A 23,828-nucleotide genomic window follows, 5' to 3' on the forward strand; every position below is an offset into this window, starting at 1 on the left:
CTTATCCCGAAAAAACTGTTATTTGAAGAATCAGTCTATATCCTTTTGGCGACATTCTCATAGGAAATAACAAAGAAAATCACTCAAAATTTGACAATTTTGGTCAAACTCGCAAGTTGGGATAAGAAGTACGCAGTCCACACTTTTTGAAAAACTTTCAACCAGGATAAGATCAGAACAGAGTACTCCATCTACTTTACAAGACGCAGCAGCATCAACTTGACAGTGAGCACAAAAGCATTGAGCACCAATTAACCTGGCTTATAAATATATGGACAAGGAAAAATGCCAACCCACATGCACCCACCGAAATGGGTCCCCAAAGATTCCATTTTTGTTCTTTTAACAACAATGGTATCCAAACTAACAGAAATAACTTGTGCTTATGTTTAAAAATCACCTATTATATTTTGTTTATGTTTAAAATTTGAAGTCTTACCTCTTTGCAGTTTATAGAGATTGCATTTTAATCACTCACATTAATGATACACAAAGAACTTCCCAAAATGCCATTTTCAGTACATCCAGATTCCAGCACCACCACTAAAAACCACAAAAAGCGGGGGAAGGCATTTGAAGTTGTGTTTGACTGATAATACAATCAAAATTCATAAAGTTCGTTACTGCAGTAAGTCGCAAGCGTGGGAGGGTCCTTTTCAGAAACAACAAATATGAAGAAAAGAAGCGTTACAACTTGCAATTGCTCTTGAATCTGTAGAACTCCCTCTGCCAACTTTAACCGGTTCTCAGAATTATGTGAGCACCACTGTCAGTATCAATGATGTCACTGATCTCACCAACTTTCAGAGCATAAGTTGTATCTTCAAAAGGTTTCTGCATCTGTCCTCGACCGAATGGACCTGTAAATGAAATAAGCTTCTTAAGCATTCACCAGTTTACCTCTTCAGAAGCCAGCAAAAAGAAAAACTCTACTATCCACAAAAATATATTTCCTTCTTTGCCCTTTGCAGAGTCAATGATATATTATTTCAAGTGCAACCTTCAGCGGAAAACATTAGGGATAAACCCCGCCCCATGTCTGTTTTCCATAGCAGCTGGCTAGGGCCTAGGGTGTATACTTTAGATATATTGTGTAGGCTGTTAGCCCTTTTAGCAGAGATATCAACTTGGCCGATATTTATAGAAATGGTTATACAGGACATAAACAAATAAAAGAGGGGTAAGGGACAGTGCCTCTACATTTACCATCATGCCTCTGTTAAGTTGCATGCATTTAGGAAACCTAGTGAACCTGCTAAAACCATTTTAACCTCTCTCTGTGTAACAACTAACAAGAGTATGGTGCAGCATTACTTACACAGTGCAGCCAATTTTATCATAACAGATATATAGGTTGACAAGCTGAGAACAAACCAGAAGATTTACATCAATTTCCAACATGACCATTATACTAAAAATCAGTTTTTGACCAGAAGTATAAATTGAATGATAAATTTAGACTTCAAAGGTTTTAGAAGAATCAGAGATTGCTAACTAAAAAGATTCATAGCACAGAACAATGAGATAGCTGATCAAGTATATAATGTTGTAAGAGTACAATGATTTACAAAACAAAACATGTTATGATATCAAAACTAAAATGGCAAGTAGTCATTTTAGTTTTGATATCATAACAAGTTTTGTATTGTAAATCATTGTACTCTTACAACATTATATACTTGATCAGCTAGACATCATCACTTGCCATTTTAGTTTTGATATCATAACATGTTTTGTTTTGTAAATCATTGTACTCTTACAACATTATATACTTGATCAGCTAGACATCATCTGGGAAATAGGTCGGCTGATTATGCCACCTTGGAGGCAAATCGGAGGAGTGGGGGAATTCTTTTTCTGTGAGGCAAAGAGGTTTTGGATGGGGGAGATTATAAATGAGGGGATCTACTCCATCACTTGTAAATTCTCTAATTTCAGTAACAGAGAATTTTCATGGTTTTGTACAGGAGTCTATGCTCCAAACAATAGATTGGAAAGGGAGGAGCTTTGGCGGGAGTTAGCAGGACATAGAGGTCTCAGTGACGGGGCTTGGGTGGTTTGTGGTGATTTTAACATCACCAGATTTGCTTCTGAAAGAAAATCTGGTAGGGGAAATTCCAGGGCTATGAGAGAGTTTTCTGAAATTATTGAGGATTTAGAATTGGTGGACCCTCCTTTATTTGGAGGGCAGTATACATGGGACAGGGGTAATAATCACAATTGCTCAACTAGAACTGACAGATTCCTTTTCTCTTCTGAATGGGAAGGAGTTTACGAGAACATAAAGCAGTCAGTGCTTCCTAAACTTACTTCTGATCACTGGGCAATATTGTTGAAGTGTGGGGACTGGAACTTCTCAAAATTTTACTTTAAATTTGAAAATTGGTGGATGGAGGTGGAAGGTTTCAAGGAGAGAGTGGAATTCTTTTGATATTTCTGGAAGGCCTGATTTTGTTCTGGCAGGTAAATTGAAACTGTTAAAAGGAAAACTGAAGGAATGGAATTTGGCAAACGGAAGCAACCTGAAAGAGAGGAAATCCGCTGTAATGCAAGGGGATCTGGAATGGAGTGATAGAGAAGTGTGAGAAGAAGTTGACAAACTGGAAGAGTCAGTATCTCTCTTTCGGGGGGGGGGGGGGGGGGGGGGGAGGGGGGATTAACCTTGGTGAACAGTGTTCTAGATGCGCTTCCATCATATATGATGTCAGTGTTCCCCACACCAGTAAATGTGATAAAAAGGATTGATGTACTGAGAAGGGATTTCTTCTGGCAAGGAAATGAAGATAAGAAGAAGTTCCACCTAGTCAAGTGGGAAGAGATGACCATCGACAAAAAAGAAGGGGGAGTAGGCATAAGAGATATGATCAGGCAGAACAAAAGCTTGTTGATGAAATGACTGTGGAAGTTTGCAACAACTGATAACTTACTCTGGAAGGAGGTTATCATTGCAAAATATGGGCTGGAGGATAAATGGATGGCAGAAGTGGTTACTACTCCTTATGGTTGTAGTGTGTGGAGATCCATTAGAAACTTATGGCCACTGATTTTAGCTAGGTCAAATTTCAAAGTGGGTAATGGTCTGAAGGTGTCTTTTTGGAATGAAAGATGGTGTGGCCAGGCATCTTTGAGGCACATGTATCCAGATATATACACTTTGTGTCAAACCCAACAAGCCACAGTGGCTGACATGTGGACAGGGCAAGGTTGGAACTTGGAATCTAAATCTTAGAAGAAACTTGAATGATTGGGAAATGACAAGAATTGCAGAATTTTATGACACAGTTGCACAGTTCAACAATCTATCAGGGGAAAGTGACACTTTGGAATGGAAATTTGAGAGTACAGGAAGCTTCATTGTTAATTCTGCATACAGGAATCTGAACTCAACAGGAATACATGAGGAAGGGTGGCCATGGAGGATGATTTGGAAAACAAAAATTCCTTACAAGGTGAACTGTTTTTCTTGGCTATTGGCTAAGGAGGCAGTGTTGACACATGAAAACTTGAAGAAAAGAGGATTTCAACTTTGTTCAAGGTTACTTATGTGGAGAGCAAGCAGAGACAGTAAACCATCTCTTTTTGCACTGCAAGTGGACAGACCAGCTCTGGCAGATTTTTATCAGTATGAGGAAGATCAAATGGATGAAACCAGGAAGCATAAAAGAAATGATGAGGAGCTGGAACAAGGATGGCAATGCAGCAAAGAAGGAGGAGAGATGGAAGATTGTCCCTGCAAGTATCTGGTGGACAGTATGGAAGGAGAGAAATCAGAGATGTTTTGAAGACAAGCAAAGCAGCATTCAGAAACTTAAGATGAATTGTATAGCTCTTTATTACTTTTGGTGTAAACAGGAGGTGTTAAGTCAAACAGAAGATAGTTTTACAGCTTTAGATTGGTTGTAATCTAGTGGAATATAGGAGGACAATATGTAAGATGTAATACTTTTGAAGGGGGACTACATATTTTAATGTAGTATACCTGTGGATATATAGACTAGCTGTTACCTTTTTCAAAAAAAAGATGTGAAAAGAGATTGGATTCCTGGACCAGTCAGTACTTGTCTTTGGGTGGTAGAGTTATATTGATAAATAGCGTGCAAGGTAAGGGATAGAATCGATGCTTTAAGAAGAAACTTCATTTGGCAAGGAAATAAGGACAAATAAGCTATGCATTTGGTCGAATGGAAGTCCGTAATCACCTCAAAATCAAAGGGGGGTTTGGGAATTAGGGATTTAAATGCTCAAAATGCAAGTTTATTGATGAAGTGGCTCTGGAGGTATAATGTGGAGGAGAATAGCTTATTTTTTTTGGTAAAGTAATAAAATTCATTAGTAAAACATCAAGAAGATGCAAGGTTACAGATGGGAAAAGCTGGCAGGCTTGGCAAAACCTGTAGAACAATCTAAAGATATCCTATCTCTACTGAACTAGAGAAAAGGAGCTGATAAAATCTAGAAAGTTACCCACATTGTTTACAGGGGCAAAAAAATGCCAACTAAAAAGACTAACTAAACACCTAGACTTTAGAGAGCAAATAGGAGTTGAGATTCCTTCAAAGCATCTGTTGTTTCTCTCCTTCCATAGGGTCCAAAAAATTACTGCTGGGATCATTCTCCAAATTCTTTTAATGGATTTGTCAACTCTCCAGAGTATCCAGCTAGCATATGCATCTTTGATGTTGAAGGGCATTACCCATTGTAGACCAAGCATAGAGTAGAAGAAAAACCAGAGGCTAGCTGCTGCAGGGCAGTGCAAAAATAGATGGTTGACACTTTCATTGGTCTGCTTGCACATGGTACACATGTTAACAACTATTACACCTCTCCTTCTAAGATTGTCTTGTGTTAGGCATGCTTCCTTCAGTGCAGTCCAAGTGAAGCAAGTAACTCTGAGAGGCTGTCTGGTTCTCCATACAAGCTTCCAAGGCCAAACCTCTAAAAGGCTATTTTGAGAGCACCAGTTGTTGTAACATTCCTTCACAGTGAAAATCTTTTCCTTAGAATTGCCCCAGAGTATTCTGTCCTGAAAATCTGCCACCAAAGTACTTTGTCCCAAACTTTCTAATAGAGAAAGAAAATCATCAACTTCCCAATCCTGTAAGTTTCTCCTTAAAATTGGTGTCCAACAGTTGTTTACTCTATATTGAGCTAATGTTGCTTCTTTGTTAGAAGCTATCAGAAATAGTGAGGGAAATAAATCTTTTACTAAAGTGTCCCCAAGCCATTTGTCCTGCCAAAATCTGATCTTGAGCCCATTTCCAGCCTTGAATGAGACAGCCTGGAAGAATTCCTCTTGGAGACTACTGATGTGTTTCCATACTCCAACACCATGTGGTTCATTGCTTTTCTTTGCAGTCCAGTGGTCTTGAATACCATATTTAGCTTTGATGATTTCCTTCCAGTACCCTGCCTCATTTTGACCATATCTCCAAAGCCACTTCATGAGTAGGCTGTTGTTATGAAACTTAAGATTTCTAATCCCCAGCCCCCCTTGGCCTTTGGGTTGAATAACTGATTGCCATTTGACCAAAGAGAATTTATGAGTAACACTGTTACCTTCCCATAGGAATTTCCTTCTAAGCCTGTCAATTTGCTTTAGAACTGAGGTTGGCATAGGGAAGAGTGACATAAAGTAAGTGGGAATGCTGTCTAGGACACTTTTGATGAGGGTGAGCCTGCCACCCAATGAGAGATATTGCATCTTCCAAGTGGCTAGTCTTCTCTCCATTCTTTCAATGACCCCACTCCATATCCCAGATGATTTGAATTTAGCACCCAAAGGAAGTCCCAAATAGGTGGTGGGAAAGGAGCATGTTTTGCAGCTAAGAATATCAGCAAGAGCTTCTAGGTTGGTCACTTCATTCACTGGATATATAGTGCTCTTACGCATGTTGATATGAAGTCCAGAGATGGCCTCAAAGATCATGAGGGTAGTGTTGAGATTAGAGACCTGCTGACAATCAGCTCCACAAAATATAAGGGTGTCATCTGCATAGAGTAGATGAGAGACTGAGACTGAGGTGGAAGGATTTCTGCCCACTTGGAACCCTTGAATCCACTGAAGTTCTTTGGCCTTTGCTAACAGCTGAGATAATCCTTCCATCGCAATGATAAAGAGGAAAGGGGACAATGGATCCCCCTGCCTGAGTCCCTTTTGAGAAGAGAAAAACCCAACTGGACTTCTGTTCACCAGAATTGAAAACTTCACTGTCGAAATACAGAAATAAATCCACCTTATCCACCTTTCCCCGAAACCCATTTGCTTCAAAATGTTGACTAAATAAGCCCAGTTAAGCTGATCAAAAGCTTTCTCAATATCTAATTTGCATAGGATCCCAGTCTCACCACTTTTAATTTTCCAGTCTAGCACTTCATTGGCAATCATAGATGCATCAGTGATCTGTCTATTCTTCAGAAAAGCACTCTGCTGTCCAGAAACTAAGGAATCCACCACTTTTCCGAGCCTCTTAGCTAAAATTTTGGCCAGCAATTTGTAGACACTGCCTATAAGACTTATAGGCCTATAATCTCTAAGCTCTGCGGCCCCTTTCTTCTTTGGGATAAGAGCAATGAAAGAGGCATTGCATGATCTCACCATTTGGCAGTTCTGATGAAAGAAATTAAAAGCTGCTAGCAGGTCTGTTTTGATGAAGTTCCATGATTTTTGAAAGAAAGCCATAGTGAAACCATCAGGGCCTGGAGCTTTGTCAGGGGCACAAGTCATGAGAGCTTCTAAAATCTCCATTTCGGTGAAAGGAAGTTCAAGGTCCTCTTTATCCACTGTGTTGAGACTTGACAGACCTTCAAAGACAGCTGAGGGTCTCCAAGATTCAGTTTCTTTGTAAATTTGTTGATAGTACTCCAGAATACCATCCTTGATCCTTCCTTTGTCTTCAATTACTTCATCCCCTATTTTGAGTCTGTCAATGGTATTGCCCTTTCTATGAGAGTTGGCCATTCTTTGGAAAAACTTTGTATTCTTATCCCCCTCTTTCAACCATAAACATCTTGATTTTTGTCTCCATGAGATCTCTTCAGCGGTTGCTATTTGCTGAATTTCAAGTTTGAGATTCAATGTCTGACCTTTCTCTTCTGTAGAGAGAGCTCTGAGCTCAGCTAACTGGTCCAGCTTCCAAAGTTCTTTGAGTGCCTTGTTCCTTTGAGTCTCGATTGTTCCATAGACCTCCCTATTCCATTTAGTAATGTCTTTCTTGAGATTCCTTAGTTTCTGCATTAGCACAAAGTCTGGGGTGCCTAATACAGTGTAAGAAATCCACCATCCTTCTATCATGTCCATGAAACCCTCAGCTTGAAGCCACATGTTTTCATATTTGAAATAAGAAGGTGTGGTCTCCCAATCTCCACTTTCCAGGATAATTGGTTTATGATCAGAAAAAACTCTAGGCAAGGGGTACTGTTTGATAGTATTGAACATCTCGCTCCATTCTGTTGAGATAAGGAACCTGTCAATTCTAGAGGCTTGGAGAGACTCCTCCCCTCTTGACCAGGTAAATTGTGCTCCCTGAAGTGAAGGGTCAATCAAATCCAGGTCTAGAATAGTGTTGGAGAAGCCCAGCATCGCCCTTGATCTTCTAACGCAGTTCAATCTTTCCCCCACAAATCTGCACACATTGAAATCCCCTCCTATGACCCATAGGTCAGACCACAATCCCCTGATAGATGCTAACTCGAGCCAAAGATCCTCCCTTTCTGGATTGGTATGAGGGCCATAAACACTAGTAAAAACCCATTTGAAATCCTCAGCAAGACTTTCGAATCTACATGATAAAGAAAAGGCTCCTGCTTCAAAATCAACACATTTCCAAGCTCTTTTGTCCCACATTATTAATATCCCACCTTTGGCACCAATTGCTTTGACTTCTGCCCAAGAGATCCATCTGTTTCCCCAAATTTGCCTGATTAGAGATGGATTCCATGTCTCTATTTTGGTTTCCTGCAGGCAAATAATATCAACTCCCCACTTGTGAATAAGAGATTTCAAAGTGCTTCTCTTGTCTTTATTGTTGAGACCCTGCACATTCAAGCTGAGTGTTTTAACTCTCATCTGGAATGAGCCTTTTGAGACCTGCCCCTCTCTTTCTTCCCACTCCCGTCCTGGAGACCCCAATCCAATCTTTTAAGTTCAGTAACTGCTTTGCTTTTCCCTTTCTTTAATTCTCCTGTTTTATTTTTTTGCTCAAGAATCTGCACTTTTCTTTTTTCCTCCATTCTCAGAATAATTCCCAGAAGTTCGTGTTCAAACCCAACAACATTTACCCCCAACACTTTGCAAGCCTTCATCATTGTCAACTTCGTCCATTTTGAGGTTTCCACCACATCAGGGATATCAACAGTTTGAATTTGTGGATCATGCCAAGGCAAAGGAAGAAAACTGTTGTAGGACTGAGATGAGATACCAGAGTCAGATTCATTTGAAACTGACAGTGCTGAGAATATCGGTTTGGGTATATGTGGGTCCATCGAGTGCCCTGCGTGAACCGCTTCATCATCTGCTTCAGGCTCGGACAGTGTCCCCTCCATGAGTTCTAAATCCCTGAGACTAGAAACTTGAATTTCTAGTTCAAAAGGATCAAAAGAGAATGAAGCATTCAAGGAAGATGAAGCTCTGAAGCAGCATGGGTCCAGCTTTGGTACAGATGATCTCCACACTTGCTTCTTTTTGTGTTGCTTGAAGTGTTTGCTTGTAAGTGGGCCTTTAGTGTAGTAACCGTTGTTCAAAGCTAATGAAGTTCTCCCTTTGTAGTGTTTCTTACTACCCTGACTATTAGAAGAGAATAAGGCCGGCCCATTTGTGTTTAAATCCTTCGAATTCCTTCTTTTCTCCACAGGTTCTTCCACACGTGTGTCACGTGAATCATTAATGGTATTAGCACGTGGAGCTGAGAGAGAATTTGATCCCATCTTATTACCAACCTCGGGCAAACCAGTTGAAGGACCAGCATGTAAAGAAAAAGACCGGATTTCCTTAATTATTGGCAATTCGAAGATCCTATCATCAAATTCAAAATTCAAACTTGCCGGAAACTTCATAGCTGATTTTTTGACGCAGATGCGAGCCCAGATCAGGTGGGTTCTGTTCTTCGTATCTTCATCAACACCGACATAACCCCCGCAACAAGCCCCTATATGTTCAAAAGTATCCATTGACCAAGCATTTAGAGGGATTCCAAAAACTTTCAACCATATGTTTTCCGAGCAGTTACCAGATTGCAATGAGAAAATGTCATGCGACCACCAAGATAAAGAAAGATGTCTTCCGTTCCAGAACCAATTCCCTGCCTTTACCCTTATTGCCTCTTGCCTGGAAGGAAGCTCAAAGAGGAACTGATTGTGGTCTAAAGGTATGACTTTGATGCCAGCAGTAACTCTCCATCTACTAATGAACCATTTCTGAATAGTTTCGGGATTGGGACTGTGATGAAATGGATCATTGAAGGTGCCAACCAAGCTTCTGTGCAAAGGATGTTTTCCATTCAATTCTCCTTTGTTGGTTCCTTGACTTATATCTGGCCATCTGTCAATGCTAGCAGCTGCACGATAAGATTTTGTCAATGGGGGAGGAGGAAGCAGTGGCTCTGCTTCGCTGAATTCTTTCAGAAATTGAAGGATTTTCTTTGCAATATCTGACCATCCACTGTTGAGGCTGATCTCAGGGATTATCACTGCTGCTTTAGATGAACCATGCCAAACCTCTATGCGAACAAATCTACCATAAACATTGAAATTTTGGTAAACTCTGAAAAGATTGTGTTGTTGTTTTCTACCCCACCTTCTATATAGTCGACCAGTGCCTTTTGATGCTTGAATAAGCGCTTCGCACACCCATCTCAGGTTCTGAATATCCATATTGATCTTGCTTGTATATCTCTTGCCCCTTTCTATTAATGAAAACCAGTTATAATATTTATCCCCTGTATTCCTGAGTTCAAAGGATTTATCCCCACTGATGAAAAAAAGGTGTGAGCCCTGCATGTTTCTAATGAAAGTCACTGAAACTGAAGGAGTTTTATGTTGATTGATGTGGTCACCGTCACTGTCAGATGTCACCCGTGATTCTGCCGGCAGCAACTCAGGTCGCCGGAGTTTTTTTTTTTTTTTTCTCCGGCACTGACAGGTCGCCGGAAAAATTATCCGGCACTGTCAGAGGTCGCTGATGTCGACAGAGGGTAGATCTGAAAAGATTTGGAGGAGAGAGAAAGCAAAAAAACTAGAAAAAGCTGTAGATGGAGGCTATGGAGGAGAGAGAAAAAGCTGTAGATGGAGGCTATGGAGGAGAGAGAGAGCTGGAGTCATGCTGGAGTGAGGGCTGTGATGGTGGTCTGAGGAGAGAGAATCAGATCTGGATCTATTTTGCTTACCTGGGAATCTTCAGATCTGGATCTGCGAGGAGAATAGCTTATGGAGAAGGTTAATCCAAGACAAATACGGCCAGGTAGGGATGTGGTGCACAGATATTGTTACTAGTCCTTATGGAGTAGGGGTGTGGAGGTCCATCAGATCTCATTGGGACACACTTTTAAAGAACTCAAAGATTCAGGTTGGTAATGGAAGAAAGACTTTGTTTTGGGCAGACAATTGGCTCGGGCATGGAAGTTTGAAAGATCTTTTTCCTGATTTTCTCAGTATCTCTACCTCCCCAAATGATTATCTATCTACAGCTAAGGGATTGCAAGGATGGAACATTACATTTAGGAGGGCTCTAAATGATTGGGAAATTGAAAGAGTAGTGGAGTTTTTTAAGACCTTGGAAGTCTTCCAGGGGTTATCAGAAGCAGAAGCAGAGGATAAGCTGCTTTGAATCCAAGCAAAAGATGGGGCCTTCACAGTCAAATCTGCCTACTTCAATCAGCAACTATGCTCATCAGATAGTTGACTGGCCATGGAAGTTTATCTGGAAGACTAATGCTCCTACAAAAGTTCTATGTTTCACCTGGCTGGTGGCTAGGCAGGCAGTTCTGACTCGAGAAAGGTTGAGAAGAAGGGGGTTCGAGGTATGCTCCAGATGTTTGTTTTGTGAATCTTACACAGAAACTAATAGCAATCTGTTTCTTCATTGTTCTTTCACTATTCAGCTGTGGCAGCTCTTTCTCAATATTGTGGGGATCAAATGGTGTGTGCCTGCAAACACTGTTTATCTGCTTAAGAGCTGGAACAGTTTGGGAGTTTCAGTTAGACAGAAGAAATGGTGGAGATTGGTTCCTGCTTGTATTTGGTGGACAATTTGGAAAGAGAGAAACTCTAGGGTTTTTGATGATAGGGGTAATCATGTGCAGGATATTAAGATGAAGTGTCTACTTTTGTTTCACTTTTGGTGTAAAGAATGCTACTTAGAGGAGGAGGTTTCCTTAATGGATTTTATAGGGCAATTGTAACTGTTGTTTAGGATTTTTGATGGCTGCGGGGACTTCTCTTCTGTAAATATGACTTCAGCACTGCCCTAGTGCTATCAATACCAGTGTTAACAATTTCAGGAAAAAAAAAAAAGAAGGGGAAATAGTGAAGATCTCTTGAATAGTAATTTTTGTAGCCAAACAACATTACTTGTTTATCATATCTCAAAATAAAAAAATTATCTTAAAAAAAAAACAATATTACTTGATTATCAATTAAGTAGAGCCTGAACAGAAGTGATGCTATGCATCCAACACACCAAAAGACAAATACAGTATTTTAGAAAATTGACAAACCCCCACAGTGAAACCAAGATATGTGGAAGCTAATGCCAGAAGAGCTCCAAAAATGGCAATTATATGTAGCTATAGGAAATTTAGTTAAATAGACTCAACATAATGATCAGGGAATCATAAAAATTACACAAGATACAGGAAATGATATGGCTTTAAATCATTAAAACTTTTACATTTGAATATCAGAAGTTTTGTAAGACTTGGAGCAGCATGATAATAATGAAAGTTACTTAAAGAAATGCTAAATATTATGTTTTAATTCTTCCTTCTGAAAGGATATATTTCTTTTGCTAATGTTTGTACCATCTTTTAATGTGATAACTAAGAACTCTATCTGCTGTGACAAGTGGAGAACCACAGGAATTGTAGAAAAGGTTTGAATAAGATTGAGTAGGTTTAGGCACCAGCTTTCCTTTATAGTGAATAATCTTGATCACCAAGTTTTACACCAAATTGATTTCCTAGTTTTGACAGGTGATAGGGGTTGCATCTCCAACCTCTGGCCCCCGTTAATTAGAGTCTATGATAGCGAGGAAAAAAGAAAAAGAAGACATGAAAGCAGATTTAGTATCAAATATGGTGCACTGTCTGTCCATTTTACTAATCTAAAACCAGTGTGAATTTCACGTTGCTGGAGGCTTATTATTTTATCCAGACAAGGTCGGCATAAGCAAATATCTGCCTCTATGGCTGATTAGTGCCAAGTCACCTCAAGATACAAGAACATGTGGACAACAGTCCTTTATAGAAAAGTCCTGAAAATTATATCATAACTTTCACCTAAGAATTAGTTCCTTCGTTGAAATTCCAAAGAATCCAAAACTAGCGCTTCCCTTCTACTTACAAATAAATAAACAAACAACAGACTTGTGCTTTGGGGAACTCATTCATCGGCATAGTAGGTTAGCAGCTTTCTTGTTCAATACTTGCTTACAGTCAATTCCAAAAAGGTTGACATACAAACCATTTGTCATATAGAGGTGATAGTATTAACAAAACAATAGATACACAAAAGAGGCGGAGGGGAGATTGCAAGTGCAATTCAAGCAATATGGATAAACACTGTTCACTTGATCAATGCAGCAAGAACATGGTGGAACATCTAAAATTCAATTCCATAGCAGAACTCGAGATTTCCCAGTTATTCACAACTATTATGTCCAGTGAAGCTGTCTTCAAATAGTAACAAATATAAGCTTATTCAATAACTAGCATCCAGTTTCCTAAACTTTAATACTTTACTTTCACCAGATCTTTCCTGGTGTCGAATAAACTCTCTTCGAAAGAAACTCAATTGAATTGCAACTCAAAGGAGGTGACAAGAAGCTAATATTCAAGACATTGATCAACATGGAAACCAATTATTAGTTAAAACCAAGCAAACCCTAGCATAGTCATCTTTCAATATATATCACTAAACAACACCTCAATCTCAAACTAGATGAGATTACCTACATGCATCCTACTCAACGTACTACTCTATTCAAGTCCATCTCAATCCTAACTTGTATTATACAGCAAATTAACCTGTTTCTACAACCAGAAATCTAACAACTATTCTCTAACTTGTATTTTTCTAGAACTAAAAAGTTGTTAAAATCTCAGATCTTGTCCACGCAAAATCTCGAACCGAGAATTAAAAAAGGATTCCTAATTACAAACACTCGTAGTATAAGCAGCAGCAGTAGTAGTAGAGTGAGGAAGTATATACCGAGATCGCCACCACGTTTAGCGGAGCTGCAATCGGAGAAGCGAGAAGCAACATCTTCGAATTTAGATTTGCCGGAGATGATGTCATCACGAAAGGCTTTAAGCTGTGAAACGGCGGCGTCTCTAGTGGTGTTAGAGATGATGCGACCTTCTGGATCTTTCCATGACGATTTGCGCCTAGATCCCTCGTGTTTTATCAGTATGTGCGATGCTCTCACTTGACTCGACGCCATTTCTTCTTCCTTCTATCGCCGCCGGGTTTCACGACTCTCAGTAGTGGAGTTGGTGAGACTGAATCCAATACTCTCTCTCTCTCTCTCTCTCTCTCTGGAGTACACTGATTCGTGTTTTACAAGCCATCATTGGATACTATTTAATTCATTATTATAATCAGTTTTGTCATAGTAGTGATGAAAATTAAGGAGAGGTTTGGCCACAAAATTACGGAGAAATGATTTTTTTTTTTAATCCTTTATGACATTTTTTTTAGTTTTATTATCTTTTTATAATATATATATTTATTTTTACGCGTAAGAGATCTGAAAAGCTAATTTCTTTTTATTCAAATTGTTAAGTGCAACAAATCTCATTTCCTTATTTTCTCCGAAAATTATTACTACATTTTTTGGGGAATTGTTTTTACTTTATTTCAAAATTGTGTTTAATTATAATAATTTTCAAATTTAATTTGGAGTTTGATTCCAAATTTCAGAAAAAATGCTTGTAATATATAACTCAACAAATTTAATCTTTCATTAATTCATGGAGCGATTAATAATTATGAATAATCAATAAATATTCACAAGCAAAAAAATTAAAATAAATAATTTAATTAATTAAGAGTTTAATACTTCTCAATCAAATACCACAAGAACTGGAACTAAAATTCATTAATATCTGGATTCGCAAGAGGGAAGGGGTCCCAACCATCAAATCACAATCTATGTTGGTGTTATTAACCACCCTTAAATGAATTATGCTTCCTCTATTCCGAATTTAATTATTACCAAAAGCTATTTTAACTAATCACGAAGCAAATTTATTTAAGGCTTAATACATATGCAGTCCCTAAATTTGTCCCTTTACCTCGACTAAGTGTTGTTTCTAAGGCTGGCAACCGGTTCCAACCGGAACCGGTTAAGGAACCGGCCGGTTCCGGTTAAAAAACCGAAACCGGTTAACCGGTTTTCCACTCCAAACCGGAACCGGTCCGGTTTGGAGTGGTTAAAATTTTTTTTTTTTTTTTGTATTATATATATATATTATAGTATTTATTAGTATATTGTAGCTATATTTACATATGTTAGACAAGTTTATAATTAAAGTTTAAATATTTACTGATTAACAGACTAACAGCAAGTCAGCAATACAGAATAGTGTTTTTCGTATACATATATATGTATAACTTATATATACTTATATATATATAACTTAATATAACTTATATATACTTACATATACTTATATATTTGTATAACTTAATATATATACTTATATATATGTACTATATACTCTATATACTTATATATATGTATAACTTAATATATATACTATATATATGTATAACTTAATATATATACTATATATACATATATACTATATAAGTATATATATGTTATATATTTATATATAATATATATACCAACGTTTTTTTTTAAAAAAAATTTTCACCGGTTTAACCAGTTTAACCGGTCCGGTTCCGATTTCCAAAATATTGGAACCGGACCGGTAAACCAATACACGGTTAACCGGAACCGGTTAACCGGTTAAAACCGGTTAAATGAAACCGGTTGCCAGGCGTAGTTGTTTCTATTGAATCATAAATTTGATCTCAAGTGTGTCTATAAAAAATAATTCGACTTACATAACATATATGGTGAGTTTTATTTTATTTAGCATTGTGCATATATGTCAATCGCATCCTACGTGAAAAATTCAACCAATTAAAATCCCCACGCATTTTAATTATACACATCATTAAAATATATGTATAACGACCTTTCGTCAAGAAGCAAGCAATTCCGCCAACCAAAAATTGAAGACCAGCCTTTTGATATTGATTTTGAAGCTTTTTTGGGATTCTGGAATAACAATATAGGATATGGTGTTGCTTACTATTTTTAGCTTCTTATTTTCTAGTTTTGGTTTAACTTTTAGTTTTCAGTTTTTAGTTTCCAATTTTGATTTCTTATTTTTCAGTTTTGTTATTTGATTGGTTTAAGTGGTGCTTTTTCACTTGTAGCACACTTCTTCCTTCATGATGTGTATAATTAAAATGAATAAGGTATTTTGATTGGTTGAATTTTTCACGTAAGATACGATTGACATTCACGCGTAAGGCTAAAGAAAATGAAACTCACCATATATATTACTACGTAAGTTGGATTGTGTTTGATAAACACACTTGATGCCAAGTTTAGGAGTTCAATAGACAAAAATGACAAGTTTAAGGAATTGCATAAGTATTAAGCCATTAATTAATGTTAATGTTAGTATAATAAATAAATAAGCCGGCTAAATACCTAGATAGCCCCTTAAACTTGGCAAGTTCGAGTGTCTATCTGGTCACTTGCTAAGTTTAAGTGTCCATCTTACAAAATTTGTCAAGTTTAAGGGTCTAACTAGGTATTTAGCCTTCGTGTAAGGCTAAAAAGGGAAATATATACATTTGGAAGATTTAACCGAAAAAAAAAAAAAAAAAACCACAAAGGTGTTCACTAGGCGGGCGCACAGCAGATTACAGCTCACATGATATAAGCCCATCAGGGTTGTTGGTAGAAGAAGGGTTTTAATTGTAGGGCTCAAAAAGAGATCTCTCAACAATGGCACCTCTTCCCGGACCTTACTCTGGAACCAGCACCCTTGCTCTGGTAAATCCATTTTTCGATCTCATGTTCCATAAATTGTCCATTTTGAATTTTTGCAAAAGTCAAATTGTTGAGATTATTACCATGAAATGGATCTGAATAGAGTGGAATAGATTTAGATTGATTTAATTGTTTTTGGGGACAGGTGGCTCGTACCTCGGCATTTACATTTGGACTTGTTTATGGTAGCTTGAAGCTCAAGTATCTCAAGGTATTTTTTTTTTCTTCTTCTTCTTACTATTTATTGGTATTTTTGGATAGGAAAAAAAGAACGGGTTTTTGCTTGATTTTCTATATTCCCAGCTGTTTATTTGTAATTTTGGATTGGAAAAGAACGGGGTTTTTTGCTTGATTTTGTAGATAACTCTGTATGGATTGTTTCACCATTTAATATGTTTCTTCAACGTCTTTAAACTGTAATTGTTTGCTTTAGCAGTCAATTTGTAGCTGTCAGATTTGTAGATGTCTGCTTGAACTCTCTTGAAATTATTATATATAATTGAATAGAGATGCTAGCAGATTCTGCTAGTTGAAATATTGTAAACACAAGCTGAATTCCAAAATTAGATCAGATAAAAGAACGCCCTTATTGACGGACTGGTAACCAGCTTATTGTGAAAGGCACAAATATTATTCACTGAGGTGACTAGAAAGACAAGACAAATAAAGTTATGCAAAAATGATGGCATGTCTAACTAAGTAGCAATATGGAGCATAACTTTATTTCTTTCAGAATACCTGATTGAATCCCATTATATGAATTTGGATTCTGAAGCAGAAAGGAGATACATGAATTTTATGTTCTTACAGCCTGTATGATGGTGATACAAACTGAAAGTTGAGGCACAAATTCAATCTTATGCTTTAATGTGGAAGCTAAGTAAATTCAAGCTCACTGATCAATTTGTTGGTTTAGGTTTCTTGTGCTTGGGCCTCAACGAGTGTGTCTACTTGTATACAGTGTGTACATATTTAATAATGACCGAATGGTATTCTTTCTCAAAATAAAAATAAAAAATGAGTGTGTTTACTTAATAACAAAAGAAAGACTATAGTGTATACTTGTTTGCATCCCATTGTCTGGTAAGAACTGAATGATATCAGCTAGTTTCTACCCTCTGGGACCTTATCCAAAAAAGGAGGTTTCTCTGCAAATGATCTTTATGAATTGTCTAATTTAGATACAATATACAGTTTGCTCATTGCGATGGACCTACTTCAGGGTACATGAACACCCCGTAATCCTTCCTTCATCCATATTGATAGTCATGATGTGTTTTGAACTTGTTTTCCGTTACTTATCTGCCTAATTTGTAACGTTTCTTTGACATTCGCGTGGATAATTTTAAGACGAAGGACTTAAACCACAAATTTCTACAGTGCTCGTATTATTTTTGTTGTTAGTTGTTTTGCCAATCTCCCGTGTATCAACTGCAAATATTTGGTTTTCATTCAACCAAAAAATGTATAGGTTGTTTTTATACGAGCTCTATTCCGTTGTCATTCTACATAGACTAACTTCTATTGCCTTCTGTCCATCTTATTCATTTCAGGCTAAGGCCAAGTCCCACCAAAAGGCTGAAGCTAAGGCACATCACTGAAAGAAAGCAGTATGCTGCATTTGCTGTCTGATAAAAATAATATATGACAATCACATTTTATCAATTTCATTCTGGCCTGTTGCTTAGGACCATCATTTCCGACTTGTAACTGTTCGATTTTGTTTTCTGAGAGTTATTAGATATTTTTATGGTTCAATGAATATAATGGTGGTCCAATTTTGAGGACTGCATTGAACAAACAGGGAAACGTTGGCCATAGATCTGCTAGCAAAATAATCTTCTTGTTGTGCCAACTCATCTAGGAGAAAAGCTTTTAGTTTGTGGTTGTTCCATCAAGATGAAGATATGTTGACCTGCTGTCTCGTTTGAGCTGTGTTTAAGGTAGTCTTTTTTTACTAGGTTAAAATAGTGAATGAACAAGTCATCCTGTGATCTCCTCTTTCTTCTTTTCCTTTTTTTAAATAATCTGTAATTGTTTTCAGCCACCAGTGTAATTTATCGCGGAAAAGCTAATTAATGCCTTATATACTATCAGTACGCTATAGCAATACAAGTTGGAAACATAATATTCAACACAAAATACGCAGGTGGCAGTCTGCCCAAGAACTTAAGTAATCTTTTTTGTATCGATCCTCATCGCTCATGTAACAGTAAAAAAAACCTTTATCGAGGTCCTTCCAATGGTTAAAATATCCGGAAGAAACTCCTACACTAAAGATTCTAGTATAATTAGCACTATATTGTATAGCTTACCCCTTTGTTTAACATTCTTCCCCAGAAACAGATGAAAACAGCTAGTGAACTTGCTTAAATTGAAATGGAGAGGCAAAGCCAGAGCTCGTGCATGGAAAGCCAAGTAATACTACTTAATTGATTTGTATATCAGAAATGAATTATAAATGAAACAAGAAAATAAAGTAGCTAGACGTTCTGAACAGGGTTTAATAAGGTTTCCACAATTTGGGAACTGCGCGAATGTTCCTTTGCATGGCTGAAGAAACACCTCCACCCTGTAAAAGAAATATAGCAGTCATTAGGTTTTATAAAATAGCTTGCAGTAATAAGCTCACTCCATGCAACACAACGGAGACAAATGGATGTAGATAACTTCCGGAGAAGTGATGCTAATGTTCTACCGATGTTTACTTACTATTCCTAGTAAGATTGTGTAAGCTAAGCTTTATATGAGTGTTGGCCAATGGAAAGGGTAGTTCAAATACTAACATGAGCTGAAAAGCACAACATTGCTATTCACTGGGAATTAAAAGGCAAATTTTGTGCAGCCTAAGCAACACAAAAGTTCAGGGACCTCAGTGTTGTGCTCGTGCTCACTCTAAAATGTGCTAAACTTTATGAACATGTGAGACTTACCATGATGCAATACATCTTTTGTCTAGTCCAGAGTCAGTGTAGTTTAGAGCGCACCAGAAAGCTATTTCACATAAATAATGCCTTCATCATCCGGGTCGTCACCCTCCCAGTCCCCATCTTCATCATCGCTTTGGTCAGATGATCCATCATTATTGGCAGCTCCGGATTGTGAATTCTTATTTTCATTCTCATCCTTAATCCTGTCCAATATAGCAAGTACCTGCAAGAAATTGGTCAACCATAAGCATAACCTAAAGTGCATTCAGGGACTGTAAAGTACTGATATGCTAGAAAAAGCACACGATCATACAACTCTATAACTGCACCATTTCAGAAAGGGCTTATGGTATAATAAGTCTCGTGAATATATTCTAGTGCCAAAAGCGATATAAGTCATTTTTTTCTTGTACAGAGAGTGATATTGATTCAGCAAGAACATAACTGGACCAACTTGCAAATGCAAGAAACAGTTTGAGCTGACGATCATTTGAAATATCAGTGACGAATAAAATTGGGCGTTGAGGCCAATAACTTCACTCTTCCTAAATTAGTGACCAATTCCTTACAGGTTTTGTAGGACAATATAATTTTTCCCCCCCTTTTACCCCCCTGCAAGAGATTAATATGGTAATTAATCAAGTTATACTTGGTGCTCGGTGCAAATTAAGTTGGAACTCAATATGCCAAATGCTGCTGAGCAGTGTTTAACAGGCATCTGATACGTTTCAAGATACAAGTCACTTTGGTGTGTTGTCAACAAACTTGGCCATCATTTGAGTAGGGGCATGTCAAAGACAAAGGTTAACTTCATTATTGAGAGAATTGGTAGTGAACAAATTATGGAAGGAGAATCATAAAGGCCCCAAGATGTGGGATTTCACTGGGCTGTTGTTGTAATCATAAAGGCTTGGTAGCCAGGAAACAAAAGCACAGACTTGCAAAATAAGAGAGAAAACTCAAAAGAAAATGCAAAGAGGGTTATTACCCCGTTGGAGTCATAAATAACAACAAAGATCGCCCCAAGAACCAATCAATTCTCTGACAAGAAAATAGATTTGAATTACTCACCCTGCTTCCCCGTTCAATGGACTCATCTTCAATGAAACGAATCTCAGGAGTTAGTCGCAACTTCATTCGCCTCCCTAGCTCACTCCTTACATATTTTGCTTTCGATTTCAAGCCCGTCAAAGCCACTTCCTTTCCTCTTTCGTCTCCAAACACGGAGACATAGACCTTTACAACCTACAGCATGGAAAATTTTAAGCGAGAGTCCAAATGGGAATATGACAAGTCACAGGCATCATCCTAGAAGATTAGAGAAAAGAAGCTTGTCATTTATAGAAATGATTTGTTGTCTAGTAGAGTACTATTTAAATTCTTTTGCCAATAAATACACAAGGAAATCCTTATAATGTACATATACATCTAGATAGATACATACATATCCACACACAAATGTGGAGAGAGAGAGATAACCTGCACACGCACACGCACACTCAAATCCCATATGCAGTAGTAAGATGGTGACAGTTTGATATTAACAGTGAATATGAAGTTGATTTCTTAACAATGAAAAAACTCTCACTTAGAATTTTTCCTATCTCAGATTCTTATGTTTTGCTTGCTGACAGCAGACATCACTTTACATAGTCACATACATTAGAGGCACATACGACAAGTTTATCTTGAGAAAGATATGTCAGTTGCTAATGAATAGTGACAGGGGTTTGATCACTTCCATGGCAAATCATACCCTCAAATTCAAACCAAGTAAATTCTACCCTAGGGGGAACGCAACCACGACCTTGTCCTGCCATTGAATGCCATACGAATCTTATTCAATATTTGGATGTTTTCTTGTTTCTGTACACTCACCTCTAGTTTTCAACCCAATAAAACCATCCTTTACTTCTTATGTTGTGTAGTCTGTTTAAAAAGAAACATCTTTCAGGCTAATTAAATTTCGAAGTTACTGGAAAAACTCAATGTACCAGGAGGTCTGAAGAAGTCACCTTCAGCAACTGAAAGTTATAGAGATAATGTTGAAAAATCATTTAATATATAAACAATAGAGGCTGAACGTTGTATCATAAGAATAATATCATAAGAATAGATGGAACGTGTATACTCTAATATGTCAATCCGGATATCAAGATCAGTAGAGGGAGACAACCCCAACTTAATATCAGCGGTAACATTCCATTGAGAAGGGGCTGAACGTTGGATTTGCTTTTGTTCTAAGAAAAGGGAAAGAAATAAAGAAGTGGGATGATCATCCGTCTTCCAATGCCTATGAGGCGCAAATATGCTCTTTGCAATTCTAAACCAATTTTACTCCTGCATGTTTGATTATAATAAGCTCATTGAGATTAACTTTTTCAAAACAGCCAGATACTATATATGCACTGTTATTTTTCAGCAGTTATGTTGCAGAGCTGATTAATCAACCATCAGAATACTGACATTAAATTGTCAAAAACGAGAGGAAAGACAGTGGAGCAGTGAGGCAGAATGTAGTGAGCTAGTGGCGTAGGAAAGCATATAAAATACTGGAAAAATAAGATTTCTTCTTAACGGAGATAACAATCTCCATTATGCCAAATACCTAAAACCATATAGCAGATCATTCATCTAGAGCCCGTTTGGATTGGCTTATAAGTTGCTTATAAGCTGTTTTCAGCTTTTTTGAGTGTTTGGCTGGCCAGCTTAAAGTCATTTTGTGCTTAAAATAAGCTCAAAAAAATAATTGGGCCCATTTGACTTAGCTTATCTAAAGCAGCTCATAAGCTGAAAACAGCTTATAAGCCAAAAAAAAAATAAGTTAGACTACCCCAACTTATTTTTTTTAGCTTATAAGCTGCATAGGCATAAGCCCATCCAAACAGGCTCCTAACTGATCCTTCCTTGCCTAGTATACTCGAAAAATACTTCAGTTCCTTAAGTAATTCAGAAGATACTATTAAGGAACAGAATTACAATAATATCATAAGAATAGATGGAACATGTATACTCTAAGCTCAGAGAAACAAGATCTTATGCATAGAGTTCACAATGTGCTGACGACTATGACTTCCGTTACAGAGAACCAAAGATGAAGCTTTTGGCTTTCTCTTCAACCAAGAAATCAACTCAATGTAGAGAAAAACATACAGTACTCTAAGTTTAGCATTAACTCAACAGCATTTTTAATTAAAAAATGAAGCTAATCACAAATTCCTTTCAACTAAAACCTTTCACATGCCTTTTTGTTCTTATTTCATAGTCTATCTTCATCTATAAACAGATACAGTAGTTTATTTACAACAACTCCGCCTATGTAAATTGTAAGCTTAGCAAAACATAGCCAGTCTCAAAGGAATTTTGTAGTAATAGATTGGTGGCTAGTTTAATAACAGTTTAATTATCAAACGGATGGCTGCTGAGATGCAAATGCAACTAACCTTCTTCCTAACAGCTTGTTTGGATGGTTGTTACATATGGTATTGTATTGTGTTGTTAGTTTAAATAAAATGTTTGTTTTGATTGTAACTTAAATTTTATTGTATCTTATTGTTAAATCCATCGTTATCTAACGACAAAAAGTCCCATTTTGTGTCACGATCGATTTGGTGTGATCGTGTCCTTACCTTATCTTTACATCTAGAAATCTTATTTTATGTTTTCACCCAACATTTTTATAGTAGCTCTACCCCGTATTCTACTTTTCTAATAGTTTTATGCTTCAAATTGTTGATGTGTGACATACAAGGCGGAAAATGATACAATGTATTCAAACATTGTATTCATCAAAACAATACAACACAGTATAATACAAAATTAAGCCAAAAGTAACATCAATACAATAAGAGAAAGGAACCTGCAAATCGGTAGAAACTTCAACATCACTGATAGTAGTAAGCGAAGAAAGGTATCGGTCCGCACCAAGAGCAGCTTCAGGAAGAACAGCAAATTGCAAGACCTTATCTGTAAGTAACATATCAGAAAGCTCTCTTCTTATCTGTTTAGCCACCATTTTAACTCGTCTAGGATTCGCCATACATCTAATCGACCTATACTTTACACTCCTGCTCATCTCCGGCGAGTTGAATTGCCGGAAATTGAGAAACTTCGCCGGGAAAGTTGACGGCGAGGAACTCATTGTTGCCGGAAAAAGACATGGCGGACGTACACGTGGAATTTGGATGACGAGGTGCTGCATTACAGAGTTTTTCGGGTTGTAGATATGACCCAGCTAAGAAGGACCGGTTTCTTTAGAATTAGAATACTATCCGTTTGTGTAAAAGGGTATTTCTGGAATTAAGTGCAACTATTCTCTTCTTATCTGGATACTGAAAACTGGGCTCATTCGGGTCGGAATTGCAGAGGTATTCGCTTTGAGTTCAATTTTTTGCACGGATTGGCCCTCATATTTATGGTTTTTCATCTTTGCTCTGCATATTTGTGATCTTTAATTTTTGCTCCCTCGTAATTGTGGCCTTTAATTTTTACTTTTGCTACTCATTTAATGGAAATATCCTGTTTCGCTCGGCATAAGTTCTGTAACATGTTTATCTTTGGAAACTGAATTTTTGCCTCGCTTGGCACCTGTAAGAATTCTTAAGCGTCATAAA

The 23,828-nt window shown here is 37.5% G+C and overlaps 3 protein-coding genes across 3 annotated transcripts; 1 reads left to right on the plus strand and 2 right to left on the minus strand.

Moving 5' to 3' along the window:
• Positions 1-483: 483 nt before the first annotated feature.
• Positions 484-13,769, minus strand: LOC132599249 (peptidyl-prolyl cis-trans isomerase Pin1-like). Its single transcript, XM_060312543.1, has 2 exons — positions 13,420-13,769; positions 484-860 (listed from the first exon to the last, which is right to left on the minus strand). The coding sequence occupies exons 1-2, from the start codon at positions 13,649-13,651 to the stop codon at positions 736-738; spliced, it is 357 nt and encodes a 118-aa protein (XP_060168526.1). The 5' UTR covers positions 13,652-13,769; the 3' UTR covers positions 484-735.
• Positions 13,770-16,139: 2,370 nt separating this feature from the next.
• Positions 16,140-18,216, plus strand: LOC132599251 (uncharacterized). Its single transcript, XM_060312545.1, has 3 exons — positions 16,140-16,288; positions 16,431-16,496; positions 17,839-18,216. The coding sequence occupies exons 1-3, from the start codon at positions 16,241-16,243 to the stop codon at positions 17,884-17,886; spliced, it is 162 nt and encodes a 53-aa protein (XP_060168528.1). The 5' UTR covers positions 16,140-16,240; the 3' UTR covers positions 17,887-18,216.
• A 426-nt stretch (positions 18,217-18,642) lies between these two features.
• LOC132599250 (probable ribosome-binding factor A, chloroplastic) lies at positions 18,643-23,527 on the minus strand. Its single transcript, XM_060312544.1, has 4 exons — positions 23,075-23,527; positions 20,287-20,460; positions 19,219-19,438; positions 18,643-18,857 (listed from the first exon to the last, which is right to left on the minus strand). Exons 1-3 carry the CDS (start codon positions 23,414-23,416, stop codon positions 19,280-19,282), a joined length of 675 nt encoding a protein of 224 aa, XP_060168527.1. The 5' UTR covers positions 23,417-23,527; the 3' UTR covers positions 18,643-18,857; positions 19,219-19,279.
• Positions 23,528-23,828: the final 301 nt, after the last annotated feature.

Source organism: Lycium barbarum, chromosome 6 (assembly GCF_019175385.1).
Source record: "Lycium barbarum isolate Lr01 chromosome 6, ASM1917538v2, whole genome shotgun sequence".
NCBI classification, from domain to species: Eukaryota; Viridiplantae; Streptophyta; class Magnoliopsida; order Solanales; family Solanaceae; genus Lycium; species Lycium barbarum.